Source organism: Girardinichthys multiradiatus, chromosome 12 (genome assembly GCF_021462225.1).
Source record: "Girardinichthys multiradiatus isolate DD_20200921_A chromosome 12, DD_fGirMul_XY1, whole genome shotgun sequence".
NCBI lineage: Eukaryota > Metazoa > Chordata > Actinopteri > Cyprinodontiformes > Goodeidae > Girardinichthys > Girardinichthys multiradiatus.
The window spans coordinates 15,461,530-15,485,834 of NC_061805.1; the positions used below are offsets into that span (position 1 = coordinate 15,461,530).

At 38.1% G+C, this 24,305-nt stretch overlaps 1 protein-coding gene across 1 annotated transcript in view; it reads left to right on the top strand.

Moving 5' to 3' along the window:
* The first annotated feature begins 5,850 nt into the window (after positions 1-5,850).
* Positions 5,851-24,305, top strand: part of LOC124878346 (transmembrane protein 132D) — a 61,844-nt gene continuing 43,389 nt past the window's right edge. Inside the window, exons 1-2 of the mRNA XM_047382241.1 lie at positions 5,851-6,500; positions 12,273-13,149. Of these exons, the coding sequence (XP_047238197.1) occupies positions 6,383-6,500; positions 12,273-13,149 (995 nt within the window). The 5' untranslated portion in view covers positions 5,851-6,382. The remainder of the gene's footprint in view (positions 6,501-12,272; positions 13,150-24,305) is intronic.

Genomic DNA, 24,305 nt, shown 5'->3' on the forward strand with positions numbered 1-24,305 from the left:
ATACATGGCAAACAAATAACATCAAGAGCAAACACTATACTGGTTTTTATCAAAGTCTTCTAACATTTATTGCTTAAATATGTTTCAGCATTATAATTTTTGCAGCATTGTTTAATTTCTGAACAGGATCTCAAGCGCCCACTCTTGTTTACACATGACTCCAAGAGGAGTGCCAACTCCAACTCTAGGATCCACTGTGTTTAAAACCACTGGTGCTTAACTGGGTATAATGGGCCCTGGTAGGCGTCCTTTATTTTTCCATTTGAAATTGGGCAGCCCTTGAAGTGTGGGAGCCTAAATTATGTTTGAATTGGTGGAAATGGTTTTCTGATCAACAATATCTTTATGTTTACAATTAGTCTTGGGTTGACAAACTAATTGAAAAAAAGTTCTGGAAAGGAGGAACAAACCTTCAACTGATGATTCGCCTTTTTCTAAAAGTGCTGCAAAAATTCTTATTAAGCCATTTGTATAATAATGATTAAGGAACACTGACATTTGGAGCTTAGATTATTGCCTAAAGACTAAAAGGATAGGAGGTTTACTTTGTCTAAAGGTAACAAAACCCAGCCTTGGGTGTCCCTGATTTGAAGCCAACTAAAGGAGACTTTCAACAACCCCCCAGTCAATATTTAGAAAAATTGTTTTTAATTCAGACTAAATTCCTGTTGATGTGTGTGGGAGCTTTTGTACTTTTAAAGAATGGCTGATATTCCTTAGTCTCCAGCCTTGATGCTGACTTCTCATAAATTAAAGGTTTTAATTTATGAGAAGAAGATTGCTCAAACTTGAGTACGAATTCCTGATTAGTAGGTGAATAGCTCCATTTTCCAAAGCACTGAAGCATTTCTTTAATCACAAAGATGCAGAATTACATGCTCATGGAAGATAAAAGATATTACAACAAATTTGTGAAGAATCTGCAACTCAAATTGGTGCAGCAATGGAGACATACAAAGAAGGACACAGACATGCACACAAACGTTTTTACCTTCAGGCTTCATATAGTTAGCATTGTATTGCTTTCAATGTAATTCTAAAGCAATGTAAATTCAAGATAATCTTTTCTTTGGGTATAAAATGAATATGAGACTGGAAACATTAAAGCGCTTGTGGTAGCACGGGTGGCTAAATGCTCCTCGGCAGAAGTTACCTCGATCTGTCACACAGAAGGATGATGTACACGGAAAACACATTCCCTCCCTTCTGGCACTCACATCTATCTCCAGTTTATGGCCATTCTCCCCACACTGGCACATTTCTGCCATGACATCCATCTCTTTCAGCGTGCTGACTCGCATATCAGGAGGCCTGTCTTGTTTCCCTGTCATTAAGATGTTCAGAAAGTTTTTGTGATAGATTTAACCATATGCTTTCTCTTTATTTGAATGCTGAGTGACAAGGCCACCAGTACCTTTTGCAAAATGTTGGTAAATTTTGAGAGGAGATTAATTTTGTGTTTAACAAAAGGTGATAAAAGAGAGCATTCCTCTGAATTTTTAATAAAGATTAGCGGGGAGATAAATCAGCCATCCAGCTGACATCATGAACTAACTCATTTGCGCTGAGCAGCAATTCTGCATTTAGTGGCCATTAAGGCCAGCGGTAATGTATATTTATGAAACTACATGTGCCCTTTTATATATTCCACATTCCATTACATTTGGCAGTTTGACTGCAGGACTGAATATGCGGTGAAAAAGTATTCATACCCCTTGAGTGTTGTTGCATTTAGATATGTAATTACCACAAGCTTCAATGTATTTTATTGGGATGTTATGTGGCTAGATAAGTTTGGTATAACTGTGAAGTGATAGGAAAAGTATACATGATTTTACAAATAGAAATATGAAAAGTGTGACATGCGTTTGGATTCAACCCACCTGAGTCTACACTTTGTAGAACCACATTTTGCTGCAATAACAGCTGTAAGTCTTCTGTGGTATGTCTCTACTAGCTTTCCACATTAAGATACTAAGTTTGTTGCAACATAGCCCAATCTCAGGAAGAATGAGGAGTATCTTTAAACAGCAATTTTAAAATCTTGGATTTGGATTTAGGTCTGGACTTTAACCATTCGGACCAAATAAACATGCTTTGATCTAATCCATTCCTTTGTAGCTTTGTCATGGTGAACCTCCTCCACATCTCAAGTCTTTGGCAAATTTTGTGTTCTGTTTTTAGCTCTATCCATCTTCCCTTCAACTCTGACCAGCTTACCCGGGATCTGTTGTAGAAACACATCCCCACAGCATGATCCTGCCCCTACCATATTTCACTGTGGGGATGGTTTGTTGAAGGTAATGTGCAGTGCTATTTGTTCACCACGTATACTGTTTTGGATGTAGGTCAAAAAGTTTGATTTTGTTTATGTCTCCCTCAAACTGCAAACAGAAGTTCTAAAAGCTTTTTTAACAGTGGCTTTCTCCTTGCCACTCTTTCCTGAACGGCAGATTTGTTAAGGTCATGACTAATTGTAACAGTCCACGGTGTACCGCCCATATTGCCCCACAACCACTGGAGATAGCAAATTTGAATTTTATTTAGGGGGTATCAAAGTAAAGGAGGCCAAATACAGTTATATCTAAAAAATTAAAACATCGTACTAAAGTAGAATATTTTTATCACTCATTTTCACATTGAGCAAAAATATTTATAGCTTCTATTTCTTGTAATTTTGATGATTATGGCTTACAGATAATAAAACCCCATGCAAAAGTAGCTCCAACCAAGTACTGAATGCATAGAAATGAACAGATTCTTCAGAAGCCTGACATTTCTGTTTAAAATCTCCTTTTATAAATTATTTTGGGATGTATATGTATGTACGCATGCCACACTAGTTTTTTTGTTTTTTTTATTTGTCAACATTTCTTAAAGCCACGTATTATTTTCTTTCCACTTCACAGTGATGCACTACTTTGTGTTGGTCCATCACATAAAATCCCACTAAAATAGTTGAAATGTTGTGGCTGTAATGTGACAAAATTTGGAAAAGTTCAAGAAGAATAAATGTTTTTGAAAGACACTTTATTTACTCGCCTGTCACATTTTTTAGCAAACCAGTTTTTAACCTTGTTCAATATAGCTCATAGTAGTTGCTTTTCCTTGTGTGAGGGGCAGGTAAATAGGAGAGCATCTAAGTCATCCTACGGCAGAGCCACGGCACCCTGGAGCAACCCCAGCACACAGATGCGTGTGCTTATCACTGTGCTGCAGTGAAGGAGAAGCTCAAATAGGCTCCCAGCTGTAGCTTATGGCAGCCTGCTCCCATATCCAGATACTCTGAATTGTTAGTTATGCGCCCCATGCGTTGATATGTCAGCTAATCCTCTTTATTAGTTAATAAAGCCCTATTACATTTGCAGCAACAAGTCTCCAAGCCTCACACAAGAGTGTTAGCAAGTAACTTTCAATGGAGTGATATGTCAAAGTGTGCACCGTGTCCCACAACTGAGGTTTATGTTTCCTTTCTTGGATTCTTCTTTTTTTCCTGAAAGATGCTTTTTCCCCTCCTGAAATGTGACAAAACAGATGCAAGTAGAAATATAAGCACATATGTATAAGATTAAATTTTGCTCATCCGATCCTCAAACTAAATGAGCCCAAACACGAGTAATGCTGATCCTGATCCTAAGCTGTAAGTAAAAGTTAAAATCCTCTTGACCATTAGAGGGCACTAAAAATTCACATGAAGCTTTCAACATCTGTGAAAGTATAAGCTGATTCAAAATAGTAATTTGCGAATGAGCCTGTCAAGTTTTAGTCTGTTGTCTGCCTGTATTAAATGTTTGCTAACAATCACAAAGCTGATTCATTTCACCCAAAACAGTCAAAACAATATTTTATTCAAAGCGATGCATTTTTTGCCAGAACAAATTATAACTCATATTCTGTACTCTTCATCTAGGCTTCAGTCATCACTGCCAGTTCTAAAAAATATAGTGTTGTAACCGATTAACAGGTTGTTGTAACCTTTTCTTTTACCTTAAAACATTTTGCAGCATTTTGTTTTAAAGAAAATTAATAGTGGTTTCTTCTGATGGTCAGGAAATGTGGGAAAACAATGCAGTTAGGCAAAATTAAATTCACGTTGAAACTAACTTTTTTAACATCCCTTAAGGCAAATGTAAGAATTAAAGCTAAAAATAAAATGAACCTGTTGTTTCAAGCTTTTTTTTCTTAAAAAAAAAAAAAAGACCCCTCTCAAACTTTACTGATTAAATCTGACTTTTCATCTTGCAGTGGCACACCAATAGCCAGAACAAAATATCAGTTTTATTCAGGTCTGTGGAGGCATATTGCAAACTTCCCCACCTATGTTTGAAAAAAAGGCTTGATCATACATTTTCAATTGCATAATCATCTGTTAGCTTAGGTCTGTAAGCACCCATATAACAAAAATCAATGATTTGATGTGGTTACTGAAACCTTTTTATGCTAAATACCTTTGGAAGATTTTACTAATATTCCTTGTTTTAGAGTCAGTCTAAGGTTTCTTGGGAACCTAAGCAGAATATAATTTGGTGTCCCATACTCATTACCCACCAGTTACCACAGCAGCATTAATATCTCTTTTTTTTATAGCCCATGGCTTATTATGTGCACACTGTCTACTAAGCACACCCTGTTTTATAGTAAACAAGAAACTAATTCTTTAATGGACACTGTGCAATGGAATGTTTTCTCTGGAAAATTACATAACTCACTACACATAATTTAATAAATAAATAGCACTTGGGTTAGTTTTAGCAAATGTAGCAAATGACAGCTGTAAATACTGACTGAGACAGATTTTTGTCTCCCATATTCCTTTGGTCTTGCGGTGGTGTCCTGTGCACAGTAGCTGCCCATCAGTTTTGTTAGTGTCAGGAAGGGGGGGTTGTTGGTCGGGCTGCAGTCAGTTACATGCATTTGCAATTGTTAGTTGACATTTATACATTTTGACATTTATGTAAAAAGTGACTCCAGCTGCAGCCTAAACTTGTAGCACTGAACTATGACTGATAAAATAATTATGAACATTTTCCTTTACTTGTTTCCAATTAGTACTTTTGTCAAGTTCGTCAAGTCTTACACATTAGAACTCTTACACACATGTTTACAGACACTGTTTAAATTTACTATTTGGAAATGCTTTAAAAAGATTTTCATACGGTGGCTGACAGGCGCAAACGTGCAGCAAACGACGAAAACACACTGCAGACACATGGATGATGTAAACTCCAAAACACACAAACACAAAAAAAAAAAAAAAAAAACGCATCATAAAAATGCTGCAAATGAAAAATGCAGCAATCACAGAAAATAGACAGAATGAAAAGGGAAAATTCTGCAAATATTAAAACAACAGCAAATAGCAAAAATATAAGCAAGTAAAAAAAGTTCCAAACTCATGTTTCGTGTGTGTTTTGGAGTTTGCATCATTCATGTGTTTGCAGCGCGTTTTCATCACTTGCTGCACGTTTGCACCTGTAGGCCACCGAAATTTAAAATATAGACTCTTTCTTGAGAAATTACCAAACCGCATTACATGTGAGAATTCAGGTCCGTTCATTTAATCCATTTGTAACTGTGGCCGTTTCATACCCACCTTTTTGTGGTACAAACTGGTTAAGTCTACCAAAAGTGCATTTCCTACTGACCATGCTTCAGTTCACCAACTGGGGATATAGACAATTTGAGGTGATTTTCGATATTTTGCTAAGAGTCAGCTGTAAGGAAATTGGGTTCTATGACTCTAATAAATAATCTACCAGGTTACATTTAGTCAGGTTAGTTTGATATGGGGTCATAATTTGTCATATTTTTAAAAAGTCAACAGGTCTATTAGGGCAGCAAATTTATAGAAGTGCCCCCACCACCCCACCCCAGCGACGCCACTGTTAGTGAAGATGGCGTGTTTAACCATAATTAGATACTAAAAAGCTAACAGAAACGTTTGATCAAGTCCTCTATCATCAGATTTAAAGTACGCGCAAGGCTAATCTGCACGTTGCTTCCTGGGAGGATCAGCAGTGACACATAATGACTTTAGCGCTCTGAAAGGGATGCGCACAAGACAGTCAGTGATCTGCTTACGGGCGTTAAACACTGCAGAGTCCCGTGAGCGGCGGGACACTGGGAGTCCGAGACAATCGGATCTAAAGGAATCTTTCCTCCGCCGCATACCTACAACTACCATCACCAGGGTCGTTACGCATGGCTTTTACGCACAGCCGATGAGCGGATCTTGACCCGCGCTCCGTGTTTAACCAGCAACGCGCGGACCTCGCTGCAACTTCCACTCCCACAGGTGTGATGTCGGAGTCAGCGAACTGAAGGGATGAGTGACACGATGCGCTCCGTGTTCTGCTGAAGCGAAAGCTCAACCTCACGAACGATGGAGAGTAGCTGCCTGCAACAGCGAGCCGCGCAGTGTGCCAAAATGAGCTTTAACTGGCAAAGCTGGATGATCCCATTGTTGGTGTTTGCCACTGTACCAGCAGTACTCACACAAGGTAAGCGGGCTGACAGTAACTACAATAATACAATAACTTCTCTATTGTATTCATTTTTATTATTCAATAACATACTCGTACATGTACATGTACATGTCCATGTGCAGTGAAATCTCACCAGAGCCTCCTGGGACAATCTTTAATAGTAATACAAGACAAGCAGCTGAACCCTTCATCTTCGTTGCATGTTTCTTAATAGGGGGCTTTCTCCCTCTCAGCTAAATCATGACTAAAGCAGCTCTCTCTAAGGTCTAAATAATGTAAATGTCCCCATTTACACCACAAACTTTCATCTCGTTATGCAATCCTAATCAGAGCATAAATATGTGTCTTACTTGCGGCAAGGAATTGTCACAGCAGTGAGGATTGCATTAAATATTTATGATGAAATTATTGAGGAGTAAAACACTTGATAGGTTTGTATTAAAAGTTGAGCAATTCCTTTATATACTTGGTATATTGTCTGCTTTAATGTCACACAATTTTCAACACACACAAGAGGCAAGCAGGAAGGAGTACATTTATATTCCCAACTTGATCAAGACAAAAAAGAAGGGGTAAAAAAGAAGAAGCAGTACATCACAAAGGCATTTACTGTAAACCATAGAAGTTCCTTTTAGATGGCCATTTCTAGGGAGTGCATGCAGGCTGACTTTTAATAGGATGACAAAGGCTGAGAAATTGGGATAAATAAGATTTTTTAAAGCAGCTTTTAGAGTTTCATTGGAAATAACAATCCCTACCAATAACTACATAAGCTTAAGCCTCCTCAATCTATCTGCCTTTTTTGCTCTCTCCCTCTCTTCCCTTATCCTTGCCTTACTCTTTACCTTAGTACTGTATATGGCATACTGCAAGATACCTTATATCCCTGATTAAATGGAATTCTATTAATGCACTTGTGTCTCTAACATATATTAGCTTGACTAAATCTATTTCTGCTGCAGATTGCCTTTAAAAGGTTAACTTTCAAATGAACTCACGGCAGAATTTTACAAAATTAAAAAGTGTACGTGTGCATCCCAAGGGGATGCCTAAATGTTCTGCAAACATCAGTACACATTTCTGTACTTAAGGACCTCCTCTTTGGCAAACTGTCAGAAGCTAATAAAAATCTGCAATGCTTTGTTGAAGATAAATGCTCTGGCAAGACGAGCCAGTCAAAGGATTAAAACACACAGTGCTAATACTTGATAAAAAAGTGTTCTGTGTCACAGGTGTGTAATTAGTGTCAGTACCATCTGGGCCTTTGCCAGTGCTTTTTCATTTCAACATATTGATAACAAGCAAATTACCTCTCACATGACCAACATTTGATCTCTAAAAGCACCTGTAATAGCAGTATAAAAGCAAAAAACAGACCTTTTCATCTCACCATATACTAATTAGAATGCAGACACCCATTGCCTTCTGTAAAGCTGTTGGGATCATGAGGTTGTTTTGCACATATGGTAAAAGCCATTAGTGCACATTAGGATTCACCGTGGATTTTCAGGCTTTAAGCATTTTAATAGAAAGACACACAGATTGGTTAAAACTCTGTAGAAAACGCTTTAAGACAAACACACTGAACAGATGCAGAAAATACAAACTGTAAGGGTAATATTGTTCATTAGATATTGTTTTATTTAAAAAAAAACTCAGAGGAAACACTATTTTATAAAATAGGTTTAAACCGTTTACTTTTGCACTTTGAATAATGCGAAAAGGTCTTCTACTTTGTGAGTAAAAGTATTTACAAGATTTAACAAAAATCCTCACAAACTGTTATTTATGTCCTGCGATGAGACATAATCCACATCAGAGCTTTGTTTCATGTTCAGTTTTGGTTAAAGCTTAAACACACTCATCATGAGCTGGAATGTTATATTATTTTCAGGCTTTTCTTGATTTATTTGAACAGTTGTTTTTCCTTGGAGAAATGACCATACAAAGGTAAATTTAATGATTTACAAAAACAATAATTGGATGCACAAGTTTGAATTTACTGCACAGTTTTAGTAAGCCACACAAAGTCACATTTATAGAATTTATTTAAATTGCTTGGTTTCTTGGTGACGTTTAGTCCACACATTCTTACTAATACTTAATGTCAGTCTGCCAAATTCAAACACATAGCTGTCAATTTAATGTGGCGATGAAGAATTGAAAATACTTCAGTTCTCCATTTTCAGGATTTCATCCACTTTGCTTAGTGTATCACGTTTTGTGAATTAGGAGAGGGACCAATTGCAGACAATGGTTAGAGCTCAGCATGGTTGCAGATTTAATGAAGAGATAACTGAAAAACACACAGAAAGAGCACAAGGAGAACAGGAGATGGAGCACAGGCAGTGCAACAAAAGGAACCAGTAAAGAACAGTGAAAACCAGGAGGCTTATAAACTGAGACAAGGGTGGAGAATGACATTGGATCCAGGTGAGCTTAATGTGAGCTTAAGGGGGATGTTGAACAGCAGTGAGAGGCGAGTACTGAGCAGGGGAACCGAGGGAAGGTAAATAATGAACACAGAAAAAACAAAGGAAGCTTACATTGACACAAATGAGAAAAAGCCTAACACTAGAGAATAAGCTTAAAGGCACAATCAGAACAGAAGAATAAGTAAGAAGATAAACACAAAGGAATTAACTTATACAACATGACCTTACCATAACAAAGAATACAGAGAAATGAACTGATAAGGAAAAAGCCAAATGACAATGATCAAGAACTCAAAAACACGCAAACACATTTGAAAACCAAAACACAAACTCCAGTCCAATGCTGTCATTGCCATACCTGACAAAGGGTGCCGTTTCCTTAGACTATTACAGTTGACATATCCATGCATACTTAAAGTTGTTGTGGTTAAATACCTAATTTTTGTCATGCATGATTCTTTGCTTTGTCTGTGGGACATCTGCAAAGTTCTGCTTAGAATGAAGATTTCACATTTGGGATACATTTGTTTTTTCTTGACTCCTTTCAAACTCTGGCAGTGCAAAAATTAGTTCACTGTGGACACTGGCACTGGTGTTCCAGCAATCTCCAGTTCCTTGGTTGTGCTTGAGCATCTCAACCAATGTCCCTTCATCCCAACCTAAACTTTAGGAAACAGGCAATTAAAACCTTGACAGCATTGAATGTTGCAGCAGGACATTGATCTCAAACACACATCAAAATGTTTTATATATACATAAGGAACAGAGCTGTTTTAAATAAAGCTTGTAAAATTTAATAAATCAGTTTTATTTTTTCGCAGAGAGGGGTGATCACAACGCAGTGCTTTAATGAAGTGAAGAAAGTTCTGGTTTCTGGCATGTCTTTTAAAATGCATCTGGCTTTTTACAAAGGAAAGAGCATTTAAAGGCAGATGGGAGCATCCGCACTGATGTTATCTGACTTGGCTGATGAGAAGAAACAGCTCAGGATTCCAGCTGAGAAATTTGAGAGGCTTGAACAGCTGGAATAGTTGGTGCAGCAGATTTTCTTATACGTTTATCCGCTGAGAGCAAAACCTTCATTTGGGTAAAAGTTTTGCCTTCACTGAATGCTTGATAGATATCAAAAATATTGGCAAAGAACAGTTTATCTTTGAGCTTGCCGTTTCCCGCAAAGCCTGGAACCAAACAGATTACATGCTTTGTTAAAGGACCCTCCTTCAGGTTTTGTGGTATAAAAAGAGTCTGGAATTACACAAGGGTAACAAGTGATCTGTAAAAATCAGCTGAAAGAGATAATCAAGCATGGGTATTTTGTAACTGAATCAGAGCTACAGAGGTTTTCTTTCTTTTTGGACAAAGTAAGCTAGTTTATATTTACTCCAATTGAAGCTGCTGCCAGCTCTGGTTTCAAACAGCACATCTGGCCTCTGGTAGGATAAGCCACAGCAGCCCAGATTCAGGCTGCAGTCTCTTCCTGACATGACACCCACTCAGTGAACATGAATGACACTCTTGTCTGTGTGGGCAAAGAAAGGGAAAAAAAAAGCCATGCTTCTGGCTTGATTTGAGGGCTGCTGGATTGAAATGACTGTGACATGTATGGTGAAGTCAGCGCAGTGTGAACAGTCCAGGCCATCTTGACAGGCTTTTTAGCTGGAGTAGATGAACAAAGATGATGAGATAGATAGATGATAGAGAGAATCATCAAATGCCAGCAGTCATGAGGGAACATGAAAAATTATTTTGCTTTAAACTTTCCGAACTGGAGACACAACAATCAATAATTCAGGAATAAATACACTTTATGTGACATCTCTTAACATTTTGCTATTGCGTGGTACACAAATCTAGTTCTGGCTTTCATCTTTTTAAAGATGCCGTATGTTTTTGCAGTTTCATATAAATGTATAACAACACATTTGATGTTTTTTGTATGTTATAAGATGCTTAGTGCTGTTAGTTTTTATTGAAAAAATCAGAAATTGTTGTTTTTTGTTACCAACTAGACAACAACGTTCCAAATAAACAATTCATTGTTGGGTCTGCTGTTGTATTTTTTATAGTTCTGGATGAATATACATTAAAAAAGATTAAGATAAAAGCTTTTACTAAGCTTATTTCCAATGTTGGCAAACAAGCTTTAAGAGACGATCAGATAACATTTATTCTGCTGCTCTGATGTTCACATAAAAACTTGTTTAAAAGCTATATTAAAAATAATAAACATAAATTGAAGTGACCCTTTTATGGAGTTTTACGAATATATTAATGCCATTAGAGATGAACTAATTATTTTTAAAGAAACACATTTATAGGTGTGTGTCTGAGATTACACACTCTCTGCGCAATGACCCTATTTCATCTCGTGGAGGAGGTTCAGTAGGGTCTGGTCAGGTTGTTGTAAAGTTCAAAACAGTAGCCTGAAAATGATTTTTAGGCTTCCTCTAGTATCTTCTCTAAACCCAACAAACTCAGACACTGTTTTCGTTTTTGACCCAATGTTTGATTGAATCAACTCAACTTCCTTCCCAACAGCACAAACCCAGCATTTGGGTTAAAAAAAACAAAACCTAGCCAGTTCGTGTGCACAAAAAAAAAAAAAAAAATCATGAGCATTTTTATGCTTTAAAACTCTAAAGCTGACAGACTGTACTTTTCTTTTATTGTTAGTACTTCCTGTTCATTGATGGAACATCTATCATGGTCTATCATGGTCTTATCCCATGATCTTAGAGGAACAACGTTTTCTGTGTATGAAACAAATTAATAAATCTCACAAATAAATCAAGAAGTAGGTTTCTTGTGGAAAAAATAGTAAAAACAAAAAGAAAAAAATGAAATGAAATGTAAAAAAAAAATGAAGTTTCAACTATCTTTAGGATTATTCCATGCACTGCCCTGTTATTCATTTCTGTGTCAGTACCACACATATTTTATTTAATAGACAGAGTAAATGTTCATCATCTAGGTGCACTTTTCCATAAATCATGGACAAACATCTCTGGCTCTGTAAAGTGCTCCAATACCATAGTCACTTGGTGACCATTAAAAATTTCATTATGATATTGATGTTTTGAATGGGATGCATAAACTTTTACTAGTAATATTGTTTGCCATTCTTGGTAAGTGAAAAGGGGAAAGCTTAAGGTTTAAGGTTAAGCTCAGAAGCCTTTTTAATTCTTTGATGCCCTACTCAGCTGATAGGTTGTCCTCAGATGTCCCCTGTGCTAAAGTATAGCAGTTTATTACCAAATTTAGATGGATGTTTTCATCCATTATACCTTTTCTAAATAGTGCACCCTATATTTTGTTTTATTAAACAGTACTCTCCTGTTTTTTTATTTTTCAGATCTGAGCAGCAAGGAACTCACTGACATAAAGAGTCCAGTGCCTTTCCCTGTCTTCCTGCCGGTCAGCTACGAGGTACGGGATGCCGACTACCTCTTCCTTAAGGAGGCTGGACAGGACTTCATGAGGAACTCCAGCATGCAGAGTCACACACAGCCCTTTGTTATTTTAAAAGCCAGCCGCCAGCCAGCTGTCAATGCTAGCTACGGTCATGTGTCCACGGAGAGACCTGTGCCTCTGGATCTGGTGCAGTCGGTGCAGCTCTTTAATGCCCCAGATATCTTTACATTTAACTGGAAAATCCAGGCCTTTGTGCTGACGCCCCGGGTTTTCTTGTCCAAACCCAAAGTTCGGGTTCTCTTCTATGTTGCAGGGAGGGATTGGGGCAGAGGCGAGGGAGCCTTGGATGAGTTACCATGTGTGACAGTTTATGCTTTCTGGCAAACACAGGAGGTGAGGGGTTCTTGTGCTATAGGAGGCGATAGGGGAACTTGCATGGCCGAGCTGATGCCTGAGCCTGGCTGGTTTGCTGCAGGGTCAGAGAGCACCAGCAGTGAAAGGCAGGATCCATCTGTTGGGAACCCATTGGAGCTGTACTACCAGGCCCAGCCCAGAGTCAATGGGAAGTGTTTTTCTCTGAATGGAAGCCGATGGAGTGGATCAGGACAGCCGGCAGAGTATGTTCCTATAACTCCGATGCAGAGGATTGGAAGCGTGCAACTTCTGCAGATTCCCAAAGGGATGGCGACGCTCTCCCGCCTCAAGCTTGGGAATGCCATCATCATTCGGACGTCATCCAAACCTCTGAAAAAGACAGACATCGCCACTTTCTATATACTGATTGCCAGCTCTGTTCAGCTGCCCAACTTCACTCTCAGGTACAACTGTGTTTGTTGTCACTTTGTTTTCAATCAAGTGCCACTGCACGAAACAAAAAATAGAAATTGAAGACTGTTTCACTCATGGGATTAGTCATCTTCCCTAATTCTTGCACTAATCCACTGGCATCAAAAATAAGGCCATGTCAGGAGCACTGAGATATAACACGGATTATAGCATTTCTCTGAAAATATCACAGTGGTTTTTCAGTGAAGAGGGCTAGATTACTTGCTCTAGCGCAGCCTGATGACATTAAGAGCTGTTTCAAGAGTGGTAGTCATCATGGTTAATGTGCATCAAATATAGTCACATGTGACTCATTATTCCTAAAGGAATATATGCCTAGCATTTGTACTATGTTAGTGTATGAAGATCATGGAGATTTGGAGACTTTGACTGCACATGATCTTTAAGATAAATTTATCCATTTAGAGGTGTCTGCATCACAGCTTTAAAATCAAATGTCTCTCTGACAATTATGATAAGATTACCTTTCTTATCTCCCGAAAAGAAATGTTTGATTTCACTTCACGTTTATTATTCTTGAGTAGTATTAGTACCTGCTAAAATCTTCATACCCCTTTGGCTTTTTCAGTTTTCATCTCATAACTCAGGATGATGAGAAATCTTCTTGGGATTTTAAGCAAATCACAGAATTAATTGAAAGGAAAATGATGCATGTTTTTTTTTTGTCTTTTACTATTTCAATCTGAAAGGTGTTGTGTGGTGTGCAGTATTCAGCCCTTTGCAGTTCATTATAGAACCACTTTTCACTGTAATTACAGCTGCAAGTTTCCAGTAGATGTCTCTGCCAAGTTTAACCATTTCTGGACTGAAATATATTAATAATTTATATTTAACAAACCGACCAGCTGCACTGCTTCTGCCTAAGAATAGCATTCGCGCAGCATGATGCTGCCACCACCATGTGTGCTCAGGGTGATGTCCATGGTGATGTGCAGTATTAGTTTTCTGTCTAGGATGCATTAGAAAAAGCTCAGTTTTGATCTCACCTGACAAGAGCACCTTCTTAAACATGTTTGCTGTGTCACTTTGTGTACATTCTTTGGGACAAAAGGCAAATGGGTCTTCTTCATAGTTTTCTTCTTGTGACTCCATTAAAGCCAGATAAAAGCCAGATTGTGGAGTGTACAACTAATAGTACAACTAATAGTTAATGTGTCTGACCCAGGGGCGTTTTTAGGGTCTCAAAACATTGGGGGCTTTAGCCCAAATCCAAAATATTTAGATTTCAATAAGACAATTTATAAGTAATTTAAGGTTAAAATAACAGCACATATTGTACCAGTTCTCTGTCTCGGCTGGTTTTAGACTGAATGTGAATTATTGTGAATCAAACAAAAAAGTTTGCAATCATTTTACTTTTTATTTTTGTTAGAAGCTGAATGAAGGACAAGGAGAAACAGAGTTTAGGCCTGATAAAAAACCATTTTGCTGAAGCAAATAATGACACCTTTTGAGGTATTTAGAAAATAACTTAATATGAATTTTTGCTGACAAAAGTTTTTCTTAAACTCAGAGATGTTTACTCTGGGCCAGTTAAATGTGCTTCTTTTGTCACCTACATAAATGTCCTTTTTAAACATTACATTTTCATCAAGTATTCCACTCCTGAGGCTCCATTGTTTTTATTCTTATATTTCAAAAAAGGAAAGTGGTATAAAGTTGATTTTTCTAAATCTTAGTGAAGTGGTAAAATCCTAAAATACATTTATTTTAATTATGCCAAGAGCTTTCAAAACATTTTATTAACATTGTTCCTTCTTTTATGAACATGTTCTCTTTTATCACCATCTTTTCAGCCTTTCATTCCACTTCTGAATAAATTTGTCCTGCCAAAAATAATAAAAGAAACATTTTACAACCCAGTCTTTTGTTCTGCATGTGAGACATTAGTGCAGTTCTTACTATTAAACACTTTGAGAGGAAAGGGTGTTAAATTGTGGTGTTTAAAATATAGCAGAGAGCCTCATCCTGGACCTTATCAGTACTAATATTACAGTTATTAATAACTGTATACATATGGTATGTATGTCTTACCTTCAGTAAAACTGTATCCTTGTTTAATTAGTTTAGTTTATATAATATTACATGTGTAATTCAGAAAAATAAAATAGTTAACTAATCAATGGTCCACCTGTGATTAATTGCTATGATTTATTTCTTAATTATACTGCATCTTTAAGGCCAGAGCTTTATGTTCAGAATCAACACAGAAGATATGAAAGAAAAGAGGGAGGTTTACTTTTGCTCTTTCTGCTACATCTTACTGGAACCAGGAGATATTTTCCTGGTTTATTGAGCAACACATTTTTCTGTCTACATGTAGAACTAGACTTTAAGACTTGCTGCCAGTCTTAAATCAATATGTTGATCTAAAGGACTTTTAATGTGTTCAGCTACGTTAGGATTAAATGCTTTTATTTTGACTGAATTAAAGGACCAGATATTTTCACATTATGATGCAAATCCAGCTAGAAGCTCACAGAGAAGGTTGCTGCTGTTTTCTATCACAGATCATTTAACTTCACCTGTAGCTCAGGTGAAAGTTCCTCATCATGACCCTGATGATGCTCATTAGAGTGAACCTCCACCTCATGTCTTGCTGGGTGAATAAGTTATTAGCTGTAACTTACAATTGGCCCATTCTGAGTCAGCATTCAGGTTTTACCGCTATCTTCGTCTGGGTTATACTGCTCTGCGTCTACCTGTTCCTGAACACACACACCCACCAGGCTCCCTCTCTCCGGTTGGCTCCGCGGTTGCTCTGAAATGAGCCCTGTTTAAGGTGCTCAGTGTAACTTTTCAGGTAACGAATGTTCTGGACTTCTCCAGAATGGAGTCCGTCTCTGGCTGTGCGTGTAGTTGCGCATTCGTGGTGCTGCGAGTGTGCAAATATCTATTTTTTGTCTTCTCCTTTTAACTCAGTGTCAGGTTAGGTGGAGGAGGAGGTGATTATATGGAAAAAAATTGAAAAAATCAGATTTTTAAATAAAAATGTGAAGTCCAATACCATTTTGTGGCTGCATCTTTTTAATACTTCTAAATTTCTTTTATGAAGAAGTCCAGGGCTATTCAGAAAACATCCGGGGCAGAAGCCCCGGAAGCCCAGGGCTAACCGCGCGCCTGGTTTGACTTGTCAGTTTAGGTGGAAACCTTTTTCTTGGCATGTTTGCAGTTGTGCCTGATCTTTACATTTTAAAGGATGGATTAGACATTGCTCTATGAGCTATTTAAAGCTTGCAATATTGTTTTATCTCACTTGGTTTTAGACTTGGTCTTCATAATGCCGTTTCATAAAGGACATTAGTGAACCTAACCTAAGATGTGAAAAAGTTTGGGGGGGATTGAATACTTGCATTTTTATATACTTGGCATATAAAAATGAAAAGAAAAGAAAAACACAATTTGCCCTCTTCTCATGACTTGTCAGTTTGTTTTTCTACTATCTTGGGAAGTGATGCAATATGGGAGAGATGTGGCTCAAAACTGGAAGTAAAGTAAATTAAATGCATCCAACCTGCTCTCACAGTTTCATAAAAGTTTCCACGGTCATCTTCAGCCTTCTGTTGTCTTCATCCAGTCAGAGATCAAACAGAACCGCTCTGCGGTAACGCTCAATTTGCTGAGGTTGGCTGTCAGAACAGACGGAGCAGAGATTTGCACTAACCTGATTACAGACAGATTTTTTTTGTTATTATTCAAGACAGGACCTTCTTTACTCCGAGCAGGTGAATAATGATCTGTCAGGAGTCATGAAAGGCTCTCTCTCAAATGAGACGCAGTTATTAATTTGGTTTGTTTGAGCAGGTAATATATCTGTCTGTATTTTTTTAAGCAAGGTGTCCTTACCTAAAACCTGACCCAACAAGAGCCTATAAAGGCTTATGTTCTCCTGTTAGTTAGTTCCAGGACAATAGTGACATACATACCCCGTGAACTGTTACAGTAAAACCACAAACTTCGGAGGTTTTTTATAATATGCATTGATAGGGCAACAGGTTTTGCGCAACTATGAAGTGAAAGGAATAAGTTACATGAATGTCAGCCTTGTTTTACATAGAAAAATCAAAAAAATGTATTTGTATACAGCCCCCTCTGATATCTCCAAGAATTCAGTTTAATCAATTGCAGTCAGACATCAACTAATAGCTAAAAAGAATCCTCTGGTGTGTAATCTCACCTCAACAATCAACACAGCTGTTCTGTGAAGCCCTCAATGGTTTACTGGAAAACATTAGTGAACAAACAGCATTGTGAAGACCAAGGAAAACAGCTGACCGGTCAGGGTGAACGTTCTAGAGAAGCTACAACCAGGGTGAGTTCATTGGGCAATATCATAAGCTTTGAACATCTCACAGAGCTCTGTTGAATCTATAAACCAACAACAGAAAGAATATGTCACAACTGCAAACATAGCATCCAGGCCAGACAAGAGATACAGCCAGAGGTCTATGATACCTTTGGAGGAGCTGCAGAGATGCAAGCTCAGGTGGGAGAATGTGTCAGCAGTCATGCAGTTCACAAACATGGCCCCATATTCACAAAGAATCCTACGACTAAAAGTAGGTCCTAGTGGCGTCATTCTAAGAAAAATCTTTGAATTTCTCGAATTATAAGATTTTTCTTAGAATTGTCCCTCGGTAAGATAAAAGTTATTTACGAAGCATCTTAAGCCCTCGTGAACTCCTAAAGTGAGGAAATGTTAAGAGTAGTGAGCAGGACTTTTAATGAGCCTAAGAGTGTGCTAAACAGGCGAGATGGCGGAAAGACCGAGAAAGGAGAGATATTCTCTGAACAATGAACACCGGTGAATTAGTAAAACGCTACTTCCTTGATCCTTCTATAGCAATCATACATTTATTAATATAGAGATAAGATAAACTTTATCATCCCCCTAGGGGATAGTTCCAGCAGCAGGACAGATTAACCATACACCTCCAGTGGGTAATATTAGGAAGGATAAATAAATAATAGAAACAATAATAAATAACAATGAATAAAAAGTGAACAAAATTATAAACAATATAGTACAGAATTATTACAATATTTACAGACTGTAAAGTGCTCTCAAAAAATACCCACATATATATATATATATATATATATACACACACACATGAATACAAACTACTTGGAAGGAAGATTTAAATGAGGTGAATTAGTATGAGCTGTATTGTACATGATAGTGTCAGTAGCCTAAGCCTAAATGGTCAATGATATATAAGGTCAAACAATGCTTCCCCATCTGTGGAGAAGTTCTCTGGGGTGCTGCTATCTCCAGTCTTGGTTCTGATTATAGCAGGTACCCACGCTACTCACAGTCCAGGCTGGTGCTGAAAGGAGAGGGAACGAGGCATTGATCTGCTCGGGCATGCCTGTTTGTTTGCACCGTGATCCCAGAAGGCTTTGCTCCTCTGTCCAGTTTGGTTTTCTCCACCTTTTTTTCTCTATTTTCTTTTGGTCATTTTACCAAACAAAACCTCAATATACAAGGAGATCACAGTACAATGCTGAATCTTAGTATAAATATGAAATTAATTAATATGAAATAGATGCAGCAGGAAAATGACCAGCGTGGCGAGTAAACATAATTACCAAATCAAAATAGTAATGAACATGTAAATAAGCTACGTTCAAACATTTTGATGCTGTGTGACAATTAATTTTGCTGTCATCATCATGATTAACTCATTTCTAAATCCAGTCAAATTTCTATCATGAGTTAATTTATTTCCACTAACTACGAGTGCATTTCTTTTTGGTTTTTTTTCTTTGTTTTTTTGCAACAACCAATCACAGCTCTTAGAAGACAGCGTCACACCTAGCAACAGGGTCAACCACCCCTCATTACTAAGAAAGGAAATTGTCGTCTCCTTGCTCAGAGTCACACTCAGCAGCGAACAGAATCACCCTTAAGCTAGGGGTCTTTTGCAGGACCTTTTAGGCTAAGATAGGAGCTCTCTGAGAGGACTCTGAGAATCTTTGTGAACAAGGGCCCTGGTATTTATGGAAGAGTGGCAAGACAAAAGGCATCATTGAAAGACAGACATAAAAAATCATTTTTAACAGTGTATTACAATCCATGTAATCCAAGACTCAGAAAACATTTGGAAGAGATTGCTCTGGTCAGATGAGAACAACAATTTGTTTTTGCCTTACATGCAAATTATATGTGTGGTTGAAGACTACAACTCAGAACATACTAGCCCCAGAGTGAAATGTGGTGGTTACAGTATGATTGTCTTAGAAATGCTTTTCTGGCTGGCTAATATCAAGATCTGGATGAAGCTAAATATAAGGCAATCCTGGATTAAATAATGTCAGAGCCTGCAAAAGACTTGAGGCTGGTGAGGAGATCTAACAATGCAATGACCCAAAACATACAGACTGCATGCCGGGTCAAAATGGCCCAGTCAAAGTCCAGACCTTAAATCCAATTGAGAATCTATGGCAAGACTTCAAAATTGATTTTCACAGATGTATTTCATCCAATCTCTTTGAACTATTTTATAAAGAAGAATAGGCAAAGTTTTCTAGAATTCTCTAGATGCCAAAAACTGGTACGGTTGTAATCCAAGACTTGCAGCTTTAATTGCAGCAGAAGGGGGTTCTACAGCAAATTGAGAAACATGCATAAAATGTTATTCAGGGGTCTGAAAACATAAAGAAAGGAAACTTTGAAACCATGTATCCATTTTATTCACTTCACAATTACACAATTTTGCCACATGGGCCAAAATCGTCAAGTCAAAAATACTCTAAACAAATTCCTCTGTTGCCTCCCGTTTATCATGGAGTCATGGGGGTAAAAGGTCTAGAAGGGAACCCCAGACATCCCTATCCCTGGAAACACCTCCAGCTCATTCTGGTGTATCTCAAGTCTTTCCCAGGCAAGACGGGACATGTAGTCCTTCCTGCAAGTTCTGGGTCTTCCCCGGGGTCTCCTTCTAGCTGGATGTACATGGATAACCTCTAGAGGGAGGCACTGAGGAAGCATCCCGTTTAGATGCCCAAACCACCTCATCTGATTACTTTTGGTGAGGAGCAGCCACAGCTCTACTATAGGCTTCCCGCCCTGATGATGAAGCTTCTTACCCCATCTCTAAGACTGAGTCCAGCCACGCTATGAAGAAAACTCATTTCGGATGCTTGTACCATTATATTTTAATTCAATAATGCAATGTTGTGATTAAAAAAATAAAGTAGTCAGATTTTTATTAGGTACACCTGTCCAACTGCTTGTTAACGCAAATTTCTAATCAGCCAATCACATGGCAGCAACTCAATGCATTTAGACATGTAGACATGGTGAAGACGATCTGCTGCAGTTCAAACCGAGCATCAGAATGGGGAAGAAAGGTGATTTTAGTGACTTTGAACGTGGTATGGTTGTTGGTGCCAGACGGGTTGAGTATTTCAGAAACTGCTGATCTACTGGGATTTTCACACACTACCATCTCTAGGGTTTACAGAGAAATGGTCCGAAAAAGAGAAAATATCCAGTGAGCAGCAGTTCTGTGGGCTAAAATGCCTTGTTAAGGCCAGAGGTCAGAGGAGAATGGAACAGGAGCACATGCATGTAGTTTAAAAGGTTAGGACATCTATTTGTCTTAATTATTCGTTTTTTTTTACTTCCTGTCTTTTTAGTTTAGCTGAAACAATGAAGCCAAAAACGAAGCATTAATTTCCTCCCTCTTCAACCTGTCACTTTTAATCCTTGCCACCTTTACTCATTTACTTAGTCACCCAAAAGAAACCCAAATTAAAATCAGATAACTGTGATGCCACCTCACTTCTCCTTCCCTTTTTCCTCCTTTCCTTCTTTTCTTTTCTTCGGTTCTCTCTGAGTCTCCTGCTTTCTGTATTTAGTTGGAAGATTGACAAAATCATTAAGAATGCTAAACGGTCATGTCTGTACTGCAGGTTTTGGTGACTAGACTCTGGACATTTGATTTTGCATCATCCTATATGCACTTTGCATTTAGTCTTCATCCAAGTTATACAGTAACACATCGCCACTCTCACCCATCTCATCTGCATATTAACAAGCTATGTGCAGCCAGACTTCAACAGATGTCTGTTTGCTCTATCACTGTCTGGATATCCCACTAAGCTCTCCTTAATACTCTCTCATTAGCATGATCAATTATTATGTTATTGATATCTATGCCCAGACATAAGGGATGAACAAGTTTAAGGTTGATTAAGGGAAAAAACAAGCAGCCATTCCTCCTTTCAATCAAATGAACCTGTTATGCTACTCTACTGCTTATATTCCACTACTTAGTGGAAATTAGAGGAATGTATTTAATTGTAATGTAAAGTGGCATTAAATGCAGTTAAAAAGTGGTTTTATTTTGCTTTATTTTTAACCTATTTAATCATGTTAAAGAAATATTTAGGGACTAAATGAAATGTCAAGCTCTGTCTCTATATGACAATTTTTCCATTAAGCCTTTTAACCTGGGAATCTAATCCTTCATCTGTGTAACAAATGGGGATTTTAGATCCATTTTGAGGTCTGCTGTCCCCTCGATCTGGCAAGAGCATTGGCATGGAGGTCTCCCCAACTCCCCCGCTCCATTAGAACGATAAGCACGTTGTCTATGACTCGCCATCAGACTGGCTAATCGTTGGACATTTGCCTGCATAATTAATGACTACATCTGTTTCCAATTTCATTGGGGTTTGCTGGTGATGCTATGGCCCCACAGCAATGTCTCCTCACAGTTAGATTGGGAAAATCATATCAGAGAAAAAGCAATTACAAACCTTATGGAGCATCTCCATATTAGCGTTGGAAATTGAATACATAGGATATTGGGTGTCCAGGTTACACTAAGTAAGCATTTGCTTATTTGAACCTTTTAAATAATTTCACAGTCTCATATCAGGAAAACACTTCATTATACAATTAAGTCTTTCTGGGGAAACTGAGGTGTAATCCAGAATGTCATGACCTGTACGTGGAAATTACATTTGTGTTCCAGTTCTCTGCTTTACACTGGCACAGTGCTTTGGAAAAATATTCACGCTCCTGGAAATTTTTCACATTTTGTCAAGTTCAAACTACACATTTTATTGGATATCATTGGGGTTTCGTTCAACAGATCAACAGAAAGTAGTGCATAATTGAGTGGTCGAAGGAAAAGGATGCCTGGCTTTTAATATTTTTACAAATAAAAGAAAAAATATGATGCACTTTTTATAGGTGTCTCTGGGCCAATGCTTTCAAGATTCAGCTCTTGTTGCATTTACAAGTGTTTGGACATTCTTGTCCATTATTAAGTCATAATAACAATTCTTATTCATTAGCACACCTTGATAGGTTGAATGGTGTGGTTAAATTTTGCAACTCTTCTTGCAAACTCTAAATCTGCACTTTTGGAACCTGCATATTATTTAATCTTTCCCACAAGCAGTTCTATTCAGTCTCCTTTAGAGCGCATGTTTATGTTTGAAAGTACAAAATGACAAGAAATACACTGGTTATAGCTTTGCTATTGACAATAAGCCTGTCAAGTATCACTTGTGGTCTTTGTACTACAGTTTGAAAATCATGGACCTAAACCATTCCATAGTTGTTCTGGTAATAAGCTTATGATGGTATAATTTGAATTCTTTTTCACACAGTATTGCCCTGTGTTTAGCTCCATCTATCTACCCATCATCTATGACCTGCTTCCATGTGTTGGGATTATGATTATTGATTAATTAATATTTATCAAGAATTATAATTAAAAATCATAATTTGACAAAATTAATTTCTTAAACAAAATCCTCATTTATGAATCGAAACCAGAGTTGTCCTCTGGTTGTCATAGTGTTTCGAACAGATTTGACCGTTGTAACTGTTTGCGGGAGTCCGGGACAGGCCACTCCAGAACTGCCTTGATCTTCCTGGGGTCCGAGCGAACCTGTCCACCCTCCAGGATGTAGCCTAAAAATGTGACTGATGTCTTATGAAACTCACATTTTTCAGCTTTTACAAACGGTCTATTTTCCAAAAGTCTTTGGAGGACTAGACGGATGTGACGAATGTGTTCTTTAATGTCCTTAGAATAAATCAGGATGTCGTCAAGGTAGACAAAAACAAAAACATTCAAAAAGTCTCTAATGACATCATTAATTAGTGACTGAAACACTGCTGGTGCGTTACACAGTCCGAAAGGCATAACCAAGTATTCAAAATTGCCCAACGGGGTCTTGAAGGCTGTCTTCCATTCGTCCCCCTAGCGGATCCTAACTAAGTGGTAGGCATTACGGAGATCTAACTTAGAAAAGATGGTTGAGCCGTGAACTGGTTCAAAGGCCGAGGAAAGGAGTGGGAGAGGGTACTTATTTTTTACAGTAATTTGATTTAATCCCCTATAGTCGATACAAGGGCGGAGTGAGCCATCCTTCTTTCCAACAAAGAAAAACCTTGCGGCTAATTAACCCAGTTACCAGTGACTCATTAATATAATCCTCCATAACTTTTCTCTCAGGTCCTGAGATATTATAAAGCCTACTGGAAGGCAGGGGGGCTCCGGGAAGCAAATCTATGGCACAGTCATAAGGTCTATGCGGAGGCAATGATAAAGCCTTAGATTTGCTAAATACTAACCTCAGATCATGGTACTCAGAAGGGACGTTTGAAAGATCGGAAATCTCATTTACTGCAGGAGCTGAATCAGAGGGGAGTGAGGCGACTGCTGACTGTAGGCAAGAGGAATGACAGTTAGTGGACCAGGATTCAATTTGGTTTTATGCCCAGTTAATGTGAGGATTGTGTTTTTTGAGCCAAGGAAAACCTAAAACAACGGAATTTAAGGCAATGGGAAACACAAAAAACGAAATCTCCTCCCTATGATTTCCAGAAAGGATTAATATGAAAGGTTTGGTACGATGAGTCATTCGTGGTAGATTTTGTCCGTCTAATGAGGACACTAACTGGGTGCAGGAAGTGGCTCAGTCTCGATCTGTGCTTCATTAACTAACCTCTGATCAATAAGGTTCTGATCACTACCAGAGTCAATAAGGGCGGAAAGGTTCTGAAAAAGGCGGTGTGAAATTATTGTGGCGGGTAAACAAAGTCTAGGGGTAAGTGGACGGTCCGTCAGTTTCCCCTTACTTACTGGTGGACCTGGCC